The following is an 18755-nucleotide window of genomic DNA, read 5'->3' as shown; positions in this document are numbered from 1 at the left end:
TATAATGTACATTAATATACATAATTAATTAGGAATTGAATGTCATGGGCAACATGAACTCTCTAATCTTCTTTGCAGCTTCTTCATCTGGTGTTTCATCGGGAGTAATATCTTCCGCATTTCTTGTAGGATAGTAACTTTGATCTAAAATATTTAACATAAACAAAGGTATTTTACCATCTCTGACTCCTTCACAAACCACCAACACTTCATTAGGAGTTATAAGGCCAGATTCGTTCAAAGATACTAACCTATTAAACCATTTACGGTCCTTAATATATATTGGCTGTATATCACGACCATTGGTTACTGAAGGGGTATTAATAGCAGCAATAGCAGCTGTCGCCAATGCGTTTTCAAACTCTGTTGTCGTTGTATTTGAATTATTGTTAGGTGTATTAATATTTCTAGATCTTTTTAATGCTGGGTCAACTGTATCCTCATCACCTACGTCTGGATCATGCTGCATTGATGATAAGCTATTGGTGAAAAGTGGCACATCACCTTGAGGGTCATGAGTATGATTAGAATCGGAATGTGTTCTCTTTTTCGTTTTCGATGCATCACTTGTACCTAACTTTATGGACTTCGCAGGAACTAATGGTTTGAAGTACTCATCGTTTGCGCCTCTGTAGTCAAATTTTGGAATCTCGTGATAAAGATCGCCCAACCCATCTGCATACCTGCTATCCAACCTTATTAATAACGGTAAGACCTCATTGTGGTATGTAGACATATAGCCTAGATGATCAGTCAAGAAAAAATCATTAACTATCAAATTCCCCTTATTAAACGAACTCAATGATGGAAGCGATAAGCTATCACTATAAAGCAAAGACTTGATCTGACGCTCATCTTGTATAATTCCCCCATTGGTATTATCAATGATCTGAAATCTGCCACCATCTGGATTCCATCTATAACTGTATCCATCAGTAGTTTGATTATTCTTCAGATGAAGCATCAAAATATACCAGATTTTAAATCTATGATGGTTCACATTAAACAAATGTTGCTGACACGAATACTTGGTGTACGTAGAATATACCGTCTCAGGATTAGCTGCTCTTAATTGTCCTGTAACATATGCCCAGGCCTTCTTTGTCATTTCTGCTTCCGCACCTTTTGGGTAGCTGTGCACCACATCCGACAATAATTTTATTAAAAACTGATCCATTTTTGGTGACCATCTTTTGTACTTAGAATCCCGAGATTTCAAATCATATTCACTAAAATCATGCCCGTTATTCCCTTGTTCTTTCTCTATTTGCAGTTGTTGAACATGATGTTGGTTATGCATTTGTTGATGACTAGATTGGGTGGCAATCCTTAATGCTTCAGCTGCATGATGAACATTTTGCGCTCTAGTTGCTTCTTGCAATATGCTTGATTTGAGATCCTGTGTTGACATCTTGATCTAAATGTTGATTTACAGATTATAAACAGTACTTATCTAAGTTGTAAAATTTATTTGTTGTTTGTTAAAACGTAAAAAAAAAATTCAATAGCAAGAACCTGCAAAACAAATCATGTGATCAGTGTTTATAAGGCCTTCATACTAAAACCTATGAAGACCAAACCTTCTACTGGACGACCTCTTAGGGTTTTTAGGACCAGAGCTTGCTTGTAAGGAATGGGAGTGGGAAAAGTAGTCCTTTTTATCGGAAGTAGTGGAGTCATGGCTTAAAACCCTATCAGTATTCGATGGGTAAGAGTCAGGGTCATTTGATTTGGAGTAGGGCTTGTTAGTTGACTTTTCAGTATTTAGTGTCAAAGTAGTTTCACTCAACTTCTTGTTCATCACAAACTCTTCGTGGCTTTCTTGTACTTTTGTAAATTTGTCTAGCATTTCGTGGATGCGTTTACGTTTGATGGAAAGTTGATTTCCCACGGAAGTGTTGGCAGTAGTGGCTCCGGGGGTCGCTACTGGAGTGGTGATCGGGCCTGACGATCCTGATGGGGTATTCAAAGAATTGACGCCTGAAACTAGTGATATACGTTTTTTCAATGTTGTGAATGTAGATGACTGGGGAAGAATCATGAGTAATCCATAGAGAGTCTTGTATAAGTATGGGTGTTTTTCTGGTTCGAGTAACTGTAATCTTAACTTGAGGAAAATAGGAGACTCTAATAATTGGACCAAAATATCAAGTTGAGTCAAAAGTTGGAAACTGACTTCCAGTTCTGAAAAGCTTTTGATAATTAAGTACGCCAACTCGTAATTTGAAGTTAAAAGACATAATGACAATGCACTCGGAGCATTATGGCACCAACTTTGGAATAAAGTGGCAAAAAGCAGCCAATCATCAACCTTGTATACGTCAATATTTTTCAATTTTTTACGGAACCCAGCCAATTCTTGGGTGGTTAAAAGGATATTATTCAACATTACAATCATCATATTCAAAAAATCTAAGTTTTGTTCTTCGTGTGACACAATCACTTCAGATAACGTCTTGAATATTTTTTCAGACGTTAATGTTACGCATAGTTTACGAATAATAAATTCAATTTTTGATCTCGTCAATGGTGATGCTGTTGAGCCGTGTATCTGGTTTTGCTTGTCAGAATTTGTAGATTCTTGGACCTCATCCTCAAAGAAATGCATTAATTCAACTATAAAATTCTTGAAAAATTCTTGGTCAGTTGCCGATATCTTGGATAATAGTTGTAACACTTTCAAAACTACTTCATTGCTTGCATCTATGGATGAGTGCAATAATGCAGACATGTCAAAAATTTTGTCATCCTTATCGTCGCTACCTTCAAATGAAGGATTAAAGAAACTCGAAGGATTTAACGAGTACAAGAAAATTAACCAGTCTAACAGTGTAATTCTGGATAACTCATTCACGCATGTTAAGCATTCTGTCATAATAGATTTTAAAGTAAGACCTAAGTAAACCTCAAAGAATTCGTCATAGACATCCTTGTTTAAACCATTAATGACATTTTCATCAATAATTTCGTCTTCAGAATCAAACTCCTCCACATCTGTGTTTTCATCCTTTATCTTCTTATAATCAGTAATCTCTTTAGATTCCAGTTTCCTCTTCTCCTCCTTCTTATCATCTTTTCTATTTGTTTTCTTTCTCACTTCATCCTTCGACCCTGTCTCATTTAAATTTACTAAGAAATTCTGTAAAGATAAGTTAAACTTTAAAAATTGGTTTCTTAAATCAGAATCACTATTATCATCTGCTATAGAAATATTTTTCATATTTATTGAAACGCAATCAGGTAAAAATTTAGCAAAACTTGTGGGAGAAATCAATAAAATTTCTTGTAGCCATTTGAGTACTGTGAATTGAACTTCCAAATAAATTTCATGATTTTCATTGCTTATATCGTTTATTTTGTAATCATTTTTATTATTACTTTTCGACATTGGAAATCTCAAAAATGATAATAAGATGTCTATGATTTTCGAATAATCAATAAAGATATCTTGGCCGCTTAGAAATTGGCCATCAGACAAATCTGATAGCACACTCAGCTCTTGTAGATGTTCAGATTCCTCATCATCTATGCGTTGCCTAATTATAGTAGTACTATTTGACTGGATAGAAGATTCATCAGTAATATCTACTTCATCCTTTCCCTCATCTTGAGTATCCTCCTGAGCGACTTCTTTCTGAGTACCAGATGACTCTGTACCATTCTTATCGTCAGCTTCAACGGAATCAGCCGTATGGTCCTGTTTATTCTTAAGAAACTTCAGCTTATTGGCTTTCTTTTTGGCGATTTCTTTCTCCAAAGATTGTCTCTTGGCTTCTATTTTTACTTTGTTTATAGTCTTAATTTCTTTCAAAAATACATTCAAAATATTCTGAGTCTCAATTCTAACGTCTGAAGGAGCTGTATTCATCAAGAATTTAATTAACGGTTCTAAAAAATTAGGAAGAAATGTAATTAATTCTAATGCCGGAATATCATCAAATAATTCTAGCCAGCTTATCAAGAACTTCTTTGCAAATGGATCGATAGTATACATCCTTTCCAATAAGGTAGGAATAAACTTTGGTAAAGAAAAGGCTTTATGTGTATCTTGAACCTGGTTAACTTGTATAGCAACCCCTGTAGGATCAACAATATGCGAGGAAATATCATTTGATTGTCCCAGTTCTATTGTATTGTCCTGATGTAAAATGGAAACGTAATTCGTTGACTTTGCACTTACAATATCTTTAATTAATCTGTCTAAAATATCTGCAGCATTCTTGACAGATGATTCAGTATCCGTCACCAAGATACATAAAATATCAAAAACTTCATTGAAATATAGCAAAATCTCTCCCCTTGCAATTTTTGCTATGTTATATAGGGATTCACAGGCGTAGTACCTAACACGAGCGTCTGTGTCTCGGAATGTAGCAAATATAGGTTTAATAATTTCCTCCAAAAAGTATGCTATCGCAAAAGACCCAAGAGCTACCGAAACACTACCTAATGCAGTTATAGCACCCATCTTTGCTGAATTTGTACCATCATTAGTTAATTCTGTTAACTCTGCAATTATCTTAAATATAATTTGACTATCATTTCTTGCTAGAGCAGATTTAGTTAAACTTTCAATTTGAAATGAGGTAGCTTTACGCTTCTCGTATATATTATTAGATAAATCCTTTATAATTGATGAATCCAACACATTTCCATCTTCCATTTTGCAATTGGCTTATCACTTGATGTATTTAATATGATTTTAACTATCTAAATCTACGTAGTTATATTTGATCCCGCGTAGAATTTATCGAAGTGTGTATATAAATAAGTCCATTAAATACTATAAGATGAAGAATCTATTTATTCAAGTTTGTTTAAGGTAAGAATTTGACAGAACATTCATAGTGATACTATGCAACCCTATATATGCTATTAAGTTTAGTACATCTAATTGTTATTATTACAGTTACATATGCTTACGTGCCATTAGAAGACCGAGAAGGGTATACGACATGTTCGGTTATTGACTACATGGCAGGTACTGATACCCGATTATACAATTGCAGCGGTATTATCACGTTATACCAAGATTACCTGAGTAATAGTGAGGAAGTCCCAGAATATATAGTCTATCCAAAACATTCGGCCATTAGTGGTGGCATATCTGGCTGCACTACTTTTGATGATAGTCCGCTATCAAGTGTATCTGATAGCACAGAGCACTTTAACAAACAACGAAACGTATATGTTTATGGTACACAAACATATACAAAAAGGGCTGCCGGTGTTTTTCTAAACCTAGTCACTGGTTTCATTGAGTGGGCTAGCAGTCATGTTGAATCATTCAAGCATATGGGCCCCGTCTGCGGTACTAAAGACCAGCTTGTACGACATAACGGATCTGGATATATTCTCAGAATATCTATTGAGAACAACAACATCAGGGGCAGTGATTGTGACCCTACTGCTCAGCAAGAAAAAATAGCTGGTGCAATAGAGGAATGGATTCAAGGACATGGTCATCTTTGCGGTACATGGTGTATGGACTTAAGTCATAGCGGTGACTGGGAAGGTTACATATCACTAGGAACTGGGAAGAACAGTATTGACGTAGAAAACTGCAGGAATGTATTTACTTGGGGTAGTGAATGCACTCAAGTAAGTAATAATGGCTATACTGATAAATAGTGTACGAATTTAACAAGTTATCATACTGGAAATAAAATGATATAAAATAGGAGAGTTATCTATATAGAAATTAGTTGAACAGCCTCTTCAAGCAGCATTCCTGAGGAATAATATTGATTTTTAAGGGGCGATATTATTTCATTTTTACAAGACTAGTTGCATAAATATGATCTAAAAGTTTCGTTAATTTCTATGTATATAAATAAATTAAAATATTATCCTTCATAATCGTAAGATAATATCATGCTCGTATGAAGTCGTAATCATTGATTTAGCATTGAATACCAGAATCATGCATACTATTAGAACCATCCATGAAGCTATCGTCCTTCTTCCTCTTCTTGCCACGATTCTTCTTTTCTTTACTCCATTCACTTGCATAGAATTGTTCTTCTTCGCTTTCATTTCCATCAACATTATCATCTTCAATATTGATATCATCATAATCGTACTCTGAATTCGAAATTTCATCAACAGTGTAATTATCATAATTCGATTTTTTAAGCTTTTTATGACTTTGCTTATCGTCTAAACTATCCTCGGATGATCCCGAGGAGTATGCTGGGTTTATGGTGGCATTTTGATTTGAGTTAGTATCGTCACTGAAATTTGGAATATTTGATAGATGAGTTTCAAGTGTTTTCTCCGGTACTGTTTTAGAAACTTGAGGAATAGTGCTAGGAAGAATGTTTGCAAGTGTAAAAAATGATTTGTCATCTTTGAAATCGGAAACTGATGGTATTATAACATTGAATCGGATGAAAAGATCACCTCTTGCATATTTCTTTAAATCAAACATATCACATGTCTCATTTATATCCTCCGTGCTTTGGTAAAAAACTCCTTTCATATTCAAATCATTTATTGGCATCCCCGAATTCTTAACAATTTTTGGGATTCCCGAGTTAATTGTACCTACTATCTCACCTTCTTGAATATTGTCGCCAGCACTTCGATTCAAATCTTCATTTCCATGAACGTTTATATTTATCTTTAAATCTTGACCTTTCTTCAAAAAATCGTTCAATATTATGGAACCGCCTAATAATGCAGTCCTCAAGTCAATATCATAGTCCATGTAAAGATCGTTAGATCTTCTTACTAAATATGGATGAGGCGTCTCTTCTAGATGTATCACAACATCTCCAGGAATAATATTTCTACCTTCATCCCCTTCTCCTTGTAAGATAATTTTATCTCCATTTTTAAATCCAGGTAATATATTAACTTTTATGATTTTCTTCTCCTTGACATAACCATTATCACATTCAAAACATCTATCTTTTGGTGTTATATATATACCAGTTCCATTACATGGTTCACACTGGCGTAATTCCTGGAATTGAGAAAACTGATTGTAAAGTGTAACGAAAACCTGTCCATTACCTTGACAAACACGACATGATTTAGGGTTAATGCCACCCAACCCAATGCACGTAGAGCATCGACTATTCTTGGGGAGTTGGAACTTTACGATTTTTCCTCCGTTAAGGTTTTCAAGTCCAACTTTACATGTGTGGTGTATATCGTGGCCTCTAACCATTTTGTTCTTGTTTTCATTAGGAGCAGGCTGCACACTTTTCTTGAAATCACCTTGGCAAGACCCCATACTGAAATTCATGTTCGAGTTCATATTCATGTTCATGCCCATATTCATATTCATATTCATTGGAAACTGCAGGAATGCTTCAAAGCTACTGCCAAATGGATCCCGATTGAACATCGAATTTATATCATTAAAAACGTTCGAGAATATGTCAGTAGCCGTACGCACATTGTACGAGTTGTTGTACTTTTTCACTCCGCTGGTGCCCGTCTTAGACTCACACGTTCCATTAAGGCCTGCCTCTCCGTAATGGTTATAAACATCCCTTGCTTTTTCGTCCTTTAGTATTTCGTATGCTCTAGTCACTTCTTTGAACTGCTCCGTCAATTCGGGATCATGATTCGTTTTATCTGGATGACATTTAAGGGCAACTTTTCTGTAGCTCCGTGATATCTCTTCTGTACTAGCATCTGGTGACACCAATAAAATGTCATACAAATGCGTTTCTAAGACCATATCTGACTAATAATTGTCTATGTATTCGCTTCGATCACTTTTTTCCTACTATTATTCTTTTCTTACTATAAGTTCTCACTACCTTTAAACTTTGAAGTTGATTAATGTTCGGTAGTCTAAAAAAATTTTGCTTTAGAAACACCGTTTAGCTTTTGTTTGTATATCACTTATATAATTTCTAAGATAGTTTTTTAATCTATAGCATATTCTACAAGGTAATTTTTGAGCCCATATAGCGTAAATACATACAGAATCTATTCGAAGTTCGATAAGCTTCTATTTTAATTTTGTGATCATTTTTGAATGAGCCTTAGATGTTCCATCGATGCATGATTATATAACAGTTTTGATAATAACTATTTTCAAGATAATAGACTCCTACATAAAAATTACAGCATATATGAGTATCATTTATGTATATAGATATACTAGTACGTGATTAAATATTATACCCAACTTTGTAAAAAAAAAATATCAAAAAAATGAGACATTACGGCATGAATGAATGGATATCTTTGTAAGATAGAAATCCCTAGAAGAAGAAATCATTGTAAGAAATCATTGTAAGATTTCATCTCTGAAGTGAGGTTGGAAGTTCATTCTATGAGGCTTGCTCTTTCTAATGTAATCATTCTTTGATTGTTGGGCAAGTCTTCTAGTTTCCTTCTCTTGTTTAGAGATGTCGTGATATGATAATCCAGGAGCAAACCTTCTGTCTACAACAGCAACTGTCTTCTCAGATTCAGCTAAATCTCTTGGCAATGCGATGTTTTGGCGATAGTATCTTGCCATAGACCTGTGACCGATTCTCGAGCCAGTTGGCAAGGTTAATTCAACGCCTGATCTGTCAACATGCACCACGGAGTAATTGTTGTTGATACTGGCTTGTGAATCTTCGAGTTCAGGAGACGAAGGAACGACATCTACTAACACCCCCTCATCTGCATCGCTTGATTCTGTGAATGTGACCTTTTTGTTGGTCTTGGATTTGGTATTGCCTTCGTCCACATTGAAATCGTAGAATTCTGCTATAATAGCTTTCTCTTCCTTAGATTCATAAGGTATTCTGCAATGGCCCTTGCTCCGAAGATGCTGCCTAACACTCTCTAAATTTTTTCCTAGAAACCCACATACTAAACATTCAAGGTCCACTGTAAAAATTTCACTCAAAAATGTAAGTAACCCTTCTAAGTCTACCAAGAAGGACCTCTCGGGTATGTACAAACCATGGCTGTTAAACATATGTTTGACATTGGCTTCGACTTCTTTGTTATTAGCTCCACAGAAGAAGCAATGTGTTATTGGAATAACGTCTAACTCTTCATCTGATTCCATATCGGAGTCGGTATAGTCTTCATCATCGGCTGTGATATCCAAATCAGTGAATTCTGAAGTATCTGTAAAGTTGAGTTCGGATCCCGTATCAGTATCATTATTAACAGACAAATGTTCCGAATCTCCAAGAGAAAATTGGGAAAATTCGGAAGAAATGGATACTGGACTTAATGCTCTAACATGAGATCCTTCGTTCTCTTCTCTTGCTTTTCTTAGCTCATCGAATTTCGCTTGCTTTTTCAAAAACTTCTTAGTAAGTTGTCTCGAACCCTTACTTGATTTCCGATGATTTATATGGAAACCGTATTCATCCTCGTCATTCTCTTCGTCAGATTGGTTCTGTTGTGAAAGCACCTTCTCTGCAAACATCTCTGATGATATTGATGGCAATTGCGCAACTCTTCTCTTCAAGTTGTACCTGTGCCAGTCAGTCTTCATATGCTGTCTTTGAAGATCTGCCGTAACAAATCTGATACCGCATGTATTACATGTAAATGAAGATGTTAGAGGGTTAGACCCTTGGGGCATAAAAGAACTCATGATTCAAGTAGTTTATAATAATTCTTTCTTTTCTAATAGAAAGAGGCATCAAATTAAGTTGATAAGCTCGCTAAGTTAAGAAGTCGCACGAAAGAAATTCGTCATATTCCATATTAGTAATTAATTACTTTAGAACATTTCATTAGTATTATACAGCTATTTATAAGATTTTATCTGACAATCTACAAATATTTAATCAGTCCACCCAGCAGAAATCTCAGGCCAGACTCTTTTATACATGCTCATAGCTATGGTATCTTGTGCGTTCAATTTACCATCAAACGTAGCTTTAAAGTAACCATGAGTACCTAAACTTTCTTTGATAAAACCACTTCTACCCATTTTTGTAAATAATGGAATAGCTTTGAACCAGTTAATATCTTCAGGGTTGAAAAACATGTAACGGATAGTAACAACCTTTTTATGGATTTTGACTGGATGACCTGTAAGAACTGCTCTTTCGGCAACAACTCTTGTATGGTCACAGTTAAGGAAAGTACCTTGACCAACTAATTCAAGAGAACCATCAGCGGCTGCTCTGAAAAATATGACTGGTGCATTGCTAAATAAAACTGGTGCAATACATGTAGCAATAGAAAGGTTACCTTGATGAGCGAACTTTTCAGACTTGTGAACATTATTAGCATTATTGGATGCTTGATTGAATAATGGTTGAATGACTTGTCTTCTTGGTCCATACTGAACAATCAAGGTATCTTTGTTAGGAATTGGATCTTCATAATCTTCCCATGCCTCGAATGAAAAATTAACCACTGCCAACTTATGTTCATGTTCCAATAATCCGTAAATGACAAATGGTTGCTGTTCACAATTGACTTTTTCGATAACATAAGAAGGTGCTTTAATAAATATTCTGGCCTTGTTACCAATATTAAGTTGAACATCCTTGATTGCATCTTTGCAAACCTTATTTCTTGTGGCCTTAAAATTAGAAATTCTTAATAACCTCTTCCATATGCTTGGGGCTTCAACGTCTTCTTCGTCGTAATTCCAATCACAATTGGCTAATGATTTTATACCTCTGTATGCCGCTAACTTTTCTCTAGCTGATTCTGATGGATCCATCTCAATTTCATCAGGGAATTCAAGATCTTCCTTTACAGACTCCCTAAACTCTTGAAGTTGTCTCTCTTCTTCCTCTGGCGATAAGTCTACAAACATTTCTGATTGATTATCACCAGCTTCAGTAGGAGCATATTCTGACTGAGCATCCTCCATTTGCATTTCATCGTCATTAATTTGTTCATCAACATCGATGTCTTCATCCCCACTCTCTAAATCAGACGCGTCCTCTAAAACATCATCCAATAACCATCTTCCTTGATATTCCGAAGTTCCTCTAGGTAACTTAGAGTTGCTAGCATATCCATTAGCTCCATCATCAAAGTAATGCTTTCCTTCCATTCTAACACCAAAGTCATTTTCGTCATCCCAATTCTCACCCTCCATATCAATTTCTTCGGGGCTTAATTCTTCTAAAGTTTCCCTGTTTTCATTTGGAAGAAATGCTTCATTTTCTTCGTTATCGATGTCCATCTCACTCTTTCTGTTAAAACGAGATTTGGATAACTTCTCTATACGATCAACCTGAAAATCACCAAAACCAGGAATATGCACTAATCTATTAGCATTAAATCCAACACCACGGACTGTTCCTTCAACTACTATGTGGCCCATGGACGCATCATTCTCGGAAGCCATCCACGATGTCTTGTCAGCTAACAAATATGGTCTCGAATCTCTCCAGGTGACAGACTTAGGGAATCTTTGGCAAATTGTACGAATACAGTTCAAACACTCTGTGTCGTATTCCAATGCATATAACTTTTCTTCGTTTGGAAAGAAATGGGTGAAAAATGAAAATAACGACCTTCTGATATCCAATTGCAAATTCTTCTTTGGATACGCAGATACAACGTTAGGTAAAACCCCTACAACAGACGCAATACCCTGTGCAATAATAGCTCTCAAAATCTGTTCACCGTATTCTTTGTCCACTTCCTCATTGGCAGAAATACCGAAAACAACGTAATCTGATATCTTGGCCGCATCTAATATATTAAGTAAATTGGTTTGATCCGGTACGACGAATTTCAAATTGGTCTTGAATCTGTTGATCTTGGCTGATGTAACAGATGGTATTCCAACTGTAAATTCATCCTCGTTCTCTTCCTTTACACTATTAACCAATCTCGACACTATCTCCTGCGTTGAAATATCTTTCGTTAACGAAATCACTGTCACAATCTTTTCTGCTCCTTGCGACCCATCAAATAATTTCCGTATAACCTTAGTTTCATTGATCTTATTTTCCTTAAGCTGTCTGGCTGCATTCTTTCTTTCGGTCTTCGTCATCACTTTATTGGTCTTACTACCTGCAACACTTTTTTCCACCTTTCCTTTGTACTGATTTTTCAACTGTCCTTTACTGGCATGCTTTGATTTGAAAGGTTTATGGTCATTTTTCAATGTGGACCTATGTGAATGACCTCCTTTAGCCATATCTTCTACTTGGTTTCGTCAATTACCGTATCTATACCCTGATCTCTAACCTGATGAAGCGATGCCCTTCTGAATATTCTTTTCCGATGGACTATAGTATCATATGATATCGCTTAGGACTTTAACCTAATGAGCTCGTGATAAAAGTGACTGTTAATTGTTTTGTGTAATATTAAGAAAAATTTTCAGTCGTGCTCTCTCAACGCGCAATATGGTCAGAATGTTACTCTGAGGTGTTGATAGTAATAAAATTTACTACTAAGTAATTAGAAGGAAATATTACATATCCAAAAAGTCTATATTACAAAATAGTATGTACAAATACAGCAATGAATTGTGAATGAGAGTAGTTTGTTTGATATGTCGGGTATTAAATTGAGGACTAGTCATGAAGATCGTAGATTCGAAATGGACATGAAAAATTTTGAAAAATTTTAGAAAGGTTTGAAAGGGCTTGACAAGGGTTTAGAAAAAGGCCAGAATGTTGATTTGGATCCATGTGATTGATGTATTGTTTTTGTGGATGTGTCATATCGAAGTTCTGAAGTCGATGTCACCACCTGATTATTGGGGTGTTAGCCAAAGAAATCAATAGAACAAGCAATACACAATTACGGATAAGAATGGAAACAAAGAAGAGGATATGTTGGATCTAACTTATAATGAACGAATCTGAAATGGTGACAATTTGGAGGGAATTCAAGAAAATTAAGACGTAGATAGAACGATACTCTCGGGTGCATGAAGAAATGAACAATTACTAACTAATTTTAGCATAATGGCTCACGAATCTGTTTGGTTTTCCCACCCAAGAAACTTCGGTAAAGGTTCAAGACAATGTCGTGTCTGTTCCTCCCACTCCGGTTTAATTAGAAAATACGATTTAAACATCTGTCGTCAATGTTTCAGAGAAAGAGCCTCTGACATTGGTTTCAACAAATTCCGTTAAGTTACATTATTGAGGAAATCTGCATTCAGGCTTATATGATTAAATTTTTGATTTTGTTAAAATTCTAAATGTTATTTTCTATGTATAATTAATTTGATGGGTTGCTTAAAATAGGCCGATCAGGCTTAATATATATTATAACTGCTTTATAATCTTTTTTGTAGTTCTCAAATGTAGAAGTGTCTACAGCTATTGGGATACCATGTATTTGATAAGTTTTCGATCCTTTAGTTCATACGGATATGTTGAGGTTGCCTTGTTGAAAATTACCCCAATTGAGCTTACTATTTGAGCCATAGTTGAAATCATTTTCATCTACCGCTGAAACAACGTTCATCTCTTAACTACACTCTTAACACTAAAACTACATTAGCTACTATGTATCCCATTTTTCGACATTCAGAATCCATCGCCTAACTTAAAAGACTCAACGGACTCCAAACTTCCTATAGGGATTAAATCTTATCTCGGGAAATGAAATTTATATAAATAAATGGCAACGAGTATAACTTGACAATATACATTATCTCGCCGTGGCAAATTTTCCCTTGCTTTAATAAGCTTTTTGATTAAAGAAAAGAACTGAAACCTATAAATTTTGCAAGAATTTCGTTCTTTTATAGATGGGCTACATTTTATGTTACCCGGATCCGATGATACTTAGGGAATACCAATTTTCGCAGCTATTATATGAGTACTATGTATTCTGACCAAAGTAAGACAATTTGACTTAGACAGGTAGGAAATGTTCATGCAGTTCAATAGATAATGTCGATTGGCTAGAATACTATTTCTCATTTTTCACGTAAACTCCTGAATGCATCTTGCTTGTACTAAGAAAACTACTAGTAGTAATTTTTGGTAATATTTTCATTATATATCTTCCACTTTAGCTGTAATTCAGTTTAGAAAATTTGCGTGCCATATGTTACTTGTTATTATTGGCATTATATATATTGATTGTATTCTGAATTTTGTAGTTATTTTCGTAATTTATTAAGTTTTACACAAGTTTTACAGGATTTTTAAAAACCTTTAAATATTTGCCAAAAGCTATCTGAACAGATTATTATGCAAAATAAAAGTCAGCTACATACATACATCATTACAAGTGTAGCCAATGATACATAGAATCTATATTCAATTTAAGACGTTTGTTAGTTCTTGGTTAGAGAGACATGGGTTTACGTACTAAGTTATGGGGAGGTGTGTATATAAATCCAAACACAAATATTGCGACTTCAAGTAGAGTAGAATAAGAGCACTCTCTTTACTTATTAAGAAGAAATAGAAGATAAGAGCGATGTCAAGTGCTGGTGGTAAAGCTCTTACAATTTGTTTGGTTGCTGGTTTGAGTTGGTATACCGGTGTGAAGTTTTGGCAACCTTTAATAATGTAAGTAGGACATATTTTCAGCTGTTCAGAAGAGCATCTACTAACGAATAGCGAACGCTTAGAAAAAGATGGTAATTTAAGAGACGATGTTTACATTCGTGATACCTCAGATCAACCAAAGTCATGGAGCGATTTGAAAGAAAAGGTAAGAACAACATTACATCCTAACGACCCAACAATCGGGAAAGAGGAATTAATTAAGGAATTTAACAAAGAGAAGCAAGAAACTATAGAAAACAGTAAATAAGTTAAAGGACACCGGAAATAAACATTCAATGAATGGCGAAGGAAAGTTCTCATATATAGATAGGTAATAAAGCTTTATTCGATAATCCCATAACCCGTAGCTGAATCAATCTAATCACGTGATTATTAAAGACTGCTCATCACAATATTTTTTTTAGACCAGTAAACCAAGACCTACGAAGGTTCATTTATAGCAGTGTATACAATATGGGTAAACTTAAGAGAGGGAGAAAGAACCAGAAGGCAAGAGTGAATCCTATTGCCAACAACAGTAAAAAGAATCTTGATAAGCAAGAAATTAAAGATGAAAATACTCGTAATTCAAAGATTTTACCGTTAATCAACAAGTTAAAATCATCTGTTCCAAATGATAAAACAATGGCATTGGGCGCAATCACAGTATTATGTGAGGATGAGAGAATGAGAAAGTTATTGTTGAAAGAAAAATTGGTTCTGATTATTATGGAACAGTGTTTAAATGATTCCAATGACGAAATTGTAGTTGAGTCGTTTGGTTTATTGAGAAACATCGGAATCGAAGAAGGATATGATGTTACCAAGTACTACTGGAGATCAAATATATGGACAGCAATTGAGGCAGCTTTAAAGAAGATTGAAACATCTTTTAAATTTTTGGAAGAATCAAAGTCTTTGCCATTAGCAGCTAAAACAGATGACGAGAAGAAACCTAAGGGAAAGAAAACAAGCGATAAATCCAAGGAACAATTGTTATTTGATTTTACTGAAAACATATTATCCTTAATCGTAGTTATCGCAAGTGGATCCGAAGATTTGTATGATAATGTTTTCCAAAAGATAGACCCAGTTTTGAAATTGGTTATTGATCTTATCAACTGGAACATCCCAACAATGAAGACTTCGGTTAAGTTATTCAATTCTTTGTTGGATTTCAATTACGAATTTGCGTCAGAATCTACTGAATTCATCCAAAAATTAAATGAAAACCCTCAATTCGATTTGAATAGACTAATTGAGTATTTATCATCACCAGCTCAGTCTAAGAATATATTAGGTAAAGTGTACATTGAAGGTATTAAATTTCACTTATATGAGGCATTGAACCAGACTGATAACAAAGACGCTGCCGGTACAGAAATATTGAATAACTTGATCTCATGTATCACCACAATTAACTTGGATAGTTTGAAAAAAAATCTCTCGGTTGTCGATAATGCAAAGGAACCTATTCAAAAGAGAGCACCTACAGAAATGAAAGATATCGACCAACAGATTGGGGGCGATACTCTGGAAACAGCTCAAGCTAAGGTTGATATTCAAACGTTAGAAATTGCAATCGATTTAATTACTTCAATTTGGGAGTACATTTCATTTAATGAAGCGAACCCACAGGTTCCAGCGACATTATCTTCAGACTTGATTCAAGTTATATTAAAGTTGGCATATCCATCATTGATCGAATTATTAAAGTTTGAAATGCAAAACAACGAGCCACTTGAATTACTAGACAAAATAATTGTTTGTTTGAACAACTTATGTTGGTTATTCTTGTCCAGTGAGACTATACCAGCCGAGTGGTTTACCGATGCATTACAGTTATGGGATTTAATCATTAACATATCATCCAAAAAAGACAATTTGTTGATACAGAAGGACTGTTTGAACGTATGTTGGGGAATAACCAAAACCTTGGGACGTGAAATCCAGCCCAAAGTAAACAACTCGATGATCGAAAGCTTAATCTCTCGTTGCGATCACTTAACTAAGCAGGATCCAACTGAAGATAATATCACAACTTTAGAATTCTTCTTATGTTCGGTAGGCTTCTTAGGTAGTTTGGCACCTATCATAGATAATACAGAAGTCACCGGTCACATTTCCCAGTTCTTGCTATCGAGTACTGATTTCTTTGCAGCTAATAGAACTGATGAACCAAAAGCAAATGAAATCTCTATCGAGTGCTTGAATTTGATTTATGTGATCTTTGGAGACATGTCGTACTCATATGACTATGAAATCTACGTCAAAAATAACTACAATGAACGGTTGCAAGCATTGGAGCCATCTATCAAGCTGATGTACAAGAAGATTGATAAAAATAGACACCCTCATTTGAAAATAAGAGCCGAAGAGACATGGATCAATTTGGGTAGATTCATTCAATATAAACAATCCGAAAGGAATTAATTTTGATGATTATCGAATCTTATTTATGTTTCTATAGTATACATGCGGGTGAATAGCCCTTTTAATTTGCGTACTGTTGTAAATGCAATATAAACTCTGTCGCAGATATTACCAAGTCACAACAGGCTGCTTTATCAACAGCTAATGATTTCGAAGGTTGTTGTAAGTATGCTGCATTGATTTCGCCAAGAGCGACTAATTTAATGCATTGACCCCATACTAAATGGACATGCGAATTAAAAATTAATTTCTAATAATAGATATATTTTGGACCCTGAAAATAAATGACAACTTTTCACAGCTTACGACTCTCGGCAGACGGGCTTTAACTAGCGACAAGACAATGTAATTGACGGCGATGGTTCAAATACTATACAAGCGAAGACAGCATCGCTAGTATCTGGTACCTCGTTTCTAAATATTTCTATATTTACACAAGGCCACATCTTGTGCTAGATATCTACTACTAATATCGAGTGAAGAGACAAAATATGTAGAATAAATATACTCTAGTTAATTGATAGGTACTGAACTCTTAGAGATCAAGAATAAAACCCAAAGGATATTTAAAAAATAATTAATTAGTAACCCTTTAGGGGCGTTGATAGATTCTCCGTATGTATGCAACTAGGGTAAAGCCATAATACCGATATTTATTTTATAAATAAGAATGTAAATAAGGGTTCTGTCATGTATGATAAGCCGAAAAATTATTTACGGACGCTAACATAGTTGAAAAGTTATATTTAGCACATGGCTTTATCGATAATTCTAATTTTAGAGATGTCTATTATCTCCGCCAAGATACATAATTATAATTTGCAACATACCCTTGTATATAAAGAGGTTCAAATCCATCTAGATCGGGATCTAAAAATGTCATTCATCATTAAAGTATTATTCCGATCGCTTTATTATTTACCAATATGAAATTCTCTACCATTTTATCCATTGCCGCTTTATTTGCAGCCACAAGTGCAGCAACAGTTGATCCAATAGCACCTGGAGAACCTACACCAGGAACACCAGATGTACCTGGAAGTATTACACTCGATGACCCGGTTCCTTCAGGAACTATTAGTCTTGATGATCCAACTAGTGAAGTTCCTTCTGGAACCATTACTCTTGATGACCCAACTAGCGAAGTTCCTTCTGGAACTATTTCCCTCGATGATCCGACAAGTGAAGTTCCTTCTATCAGCATTAATGACCCAACCATCTCAACCGTTGTACCACCCACCTTTAATGCTACACTTCCAACGCTTTCCGTGTCCACTGTTCCTACAATAAAACCACCAACTCCAACATTTTATCCTAACACTACTACAACTGTTACTGGATCTATTACAGTCACTGATTTTGTAACTTTCTGTCCATATCCAACCACAGTTACTGTTACCACATGCCGTAGTAATGTATGTCTTCCACATACCGTGACGGTTCCAGAAGCCACTACCTTGACTGTGACTGGTTCATGTCTCGTGCCTACCACTTACACAACCGAAACATGCCCTGAATGTACTAAAACTAAAGAACCAACTACTACCCCAGGACCATCTTCAGTTCCTTCAGTTCCTTCAATCTCCGAAGGGTCTGCACCAAGGAATATAGCAGGAGCACTAGCAGGCATAGTTGCAGTTGCAGCAATCTTAATCTAATTCTAATTTTAAAAATACCGTTGGTATTATATTATTTCGAAGGTTATAGAAAACCATAAAATTTTGGTAAATTATATTTCAAATTCTTCAATAGTTCTTGCTTATTTCGATTATTTGTTGCTCATATCATTCCTTCCACTGTAACTTTATATATTTTATTTTTAGGTAGCAGTTTAAATGAATATTCAATTTCGATAATCAAAAATTAAAAAGCTTTCTACATCAATTCATAAAAAATCGTCTCATTTTT

At 35.1% G+C, this 18755-nt stretch overlaps 8 protein-coding genes across 8 annotated transcripts; 3 read left to right on the top strand and 5 right to left on the bottom strand.

Moving 5' to 3' along the window:
• Positions 1-28: 28 nt before the first annotated feature.
• On the bottom strand, positions 29-1411 carry AC631_01905 (uncharacterized protein; the record flags this gene model as incomplete). The annotated part of the gene is made up of 1 exon (XM_015610735.1): positions 29-1411. One exon carries the CDS (start codon positions 1409-1411, stop codon positions 29-31), a length of 1383 nt encoding a protein of 460 aa, XP_015468449.1.
• Positions 1412-1558: 147 nt separating this feature from the next.
• On the bottom strand, positions 1559-4663 carry AC631_01904 (uncharacterized protein; the record flags this gene model as incomplete). Its single annotated transcript, XM_015610734.1, has 1 exon — positions 1559-4663. One exon carries the CDS (start codon positions 4661-4663, stop codon positions 1559-1561), a length of 3105 nt encoding a protein of 1034 aa, XP_015468448.1.
• A 311-nt stretch (positions 4664-4974) lies between these two features.
• AC631_01903 (uncharacterized protein) lies at positions 4975-5631 on the top strand (the record flags this gene model as incomplete). Its single annotated transcript, XM_015610733.1, has 1 exon — positions 4975-5631. The coding sequence occupies one exon, from the start codon at positions 4975-4977 to the stop codon at positions 5629-5631; it is 657 nt and encodes a 218-aa protein (XP_015468447.1).
• A 271-nt stretch (positions 5632-5902) lies between these two features.
• On the bottom strand, positions 5903-7693 carry AC631_01902 (uncharacterized protein; the record flags this gene model as incomplete). The annotated part of the gene is made up of 1 exon (XM_015610732.1): positions 5903-7693. The coding sequence occupies one exon, from the start codon at positions 7691-7693 to the stop codon at positions 5903-5905; it is 1791 nt and encodes a 596-aa protein (XP_015468446.1).
• Positions 7694-8251: 558 nt separating this feature from the next.
• Positions 8252-9568, bottom strand: AC631_01901 (uncharacterized protein; the record flags this gene model as incomplete). Its single annotated transcript, XM_015610731.1, has 1 exon — positions 8252-9568. The coding sequence occupies one exon, from the start codon at positions 9566-9568 to the stop codon at positions 8252-8254; it is 1317 nt and encodes a 438-aa protein (XP_015468445.1).
• A 192-nt stretch (positions 9569-9760) lies between these two features.
• Positions 9761-12091, bottom strand: TSR1 (Tsr1p; the record flags this gene model as incomplete). The annotated part of the gene is made up of 1 exon (XM_015610730.1): positions 9761-12091. The coding sequence occupies one exon, from the start codon at positions 12089-12091 to the stop codon at positions 9761-9763; it is 2331 nt and encodes a 776-aa protein (XP_015468444.1).
• Positions 12092-14888: 2797 nt separating this feature from the next.
• AC631_01899 (uncharacterized protein) lies at positions 14889-16847 on the top strand (the record flags this gene model as incomplete). Its single annotated transcript, XM_015610729.1, has 1 exon — positions 14889-16847. One exon carries the CDS (start codon positions 14889-14891, stop codon positions 16845-16847), a length of 1959 nt encoding a protein of 652 aa, XP_015468443.1.
• A 926-nt stretch (positions 16848-17773) lies between these two features.
• On the top strand, positions 17774-18505 carry AC631_01898 (uncharacterized protein; the record flags this gene model as incomplete). Its single annotated transcript, XM_015610728.1, has 1 exon — positions 17774-18505. One exon carries the CDS (start codon positions 17774-17776, stop codon positions 18503-18505), a length of 732 nt encoding a protein of 243 aa, XP_015468442.1.
• Positions 18506-18755: the final 250 nt, after the last annotated feature.

Source organism: Debaryomyces fabryi, assembly GCF_001447935.2.
Source record: "Debaryomyces fabryi strain CBS 789 chromosome Unknown contig00029, whole genome shotgun sequence".
NCBI lineage: Eukaryota > Fungi > Ascomycota > Pichiomycetes > Serinales > Debaryomycetaceae > Debaryomyces > Debaryomyces fabryi.
The sequence above is the reverse complement of the archived record's forward strand: the minus strand, read 5'-3'. Positions and strand labels throughout refer to the sequence as shown.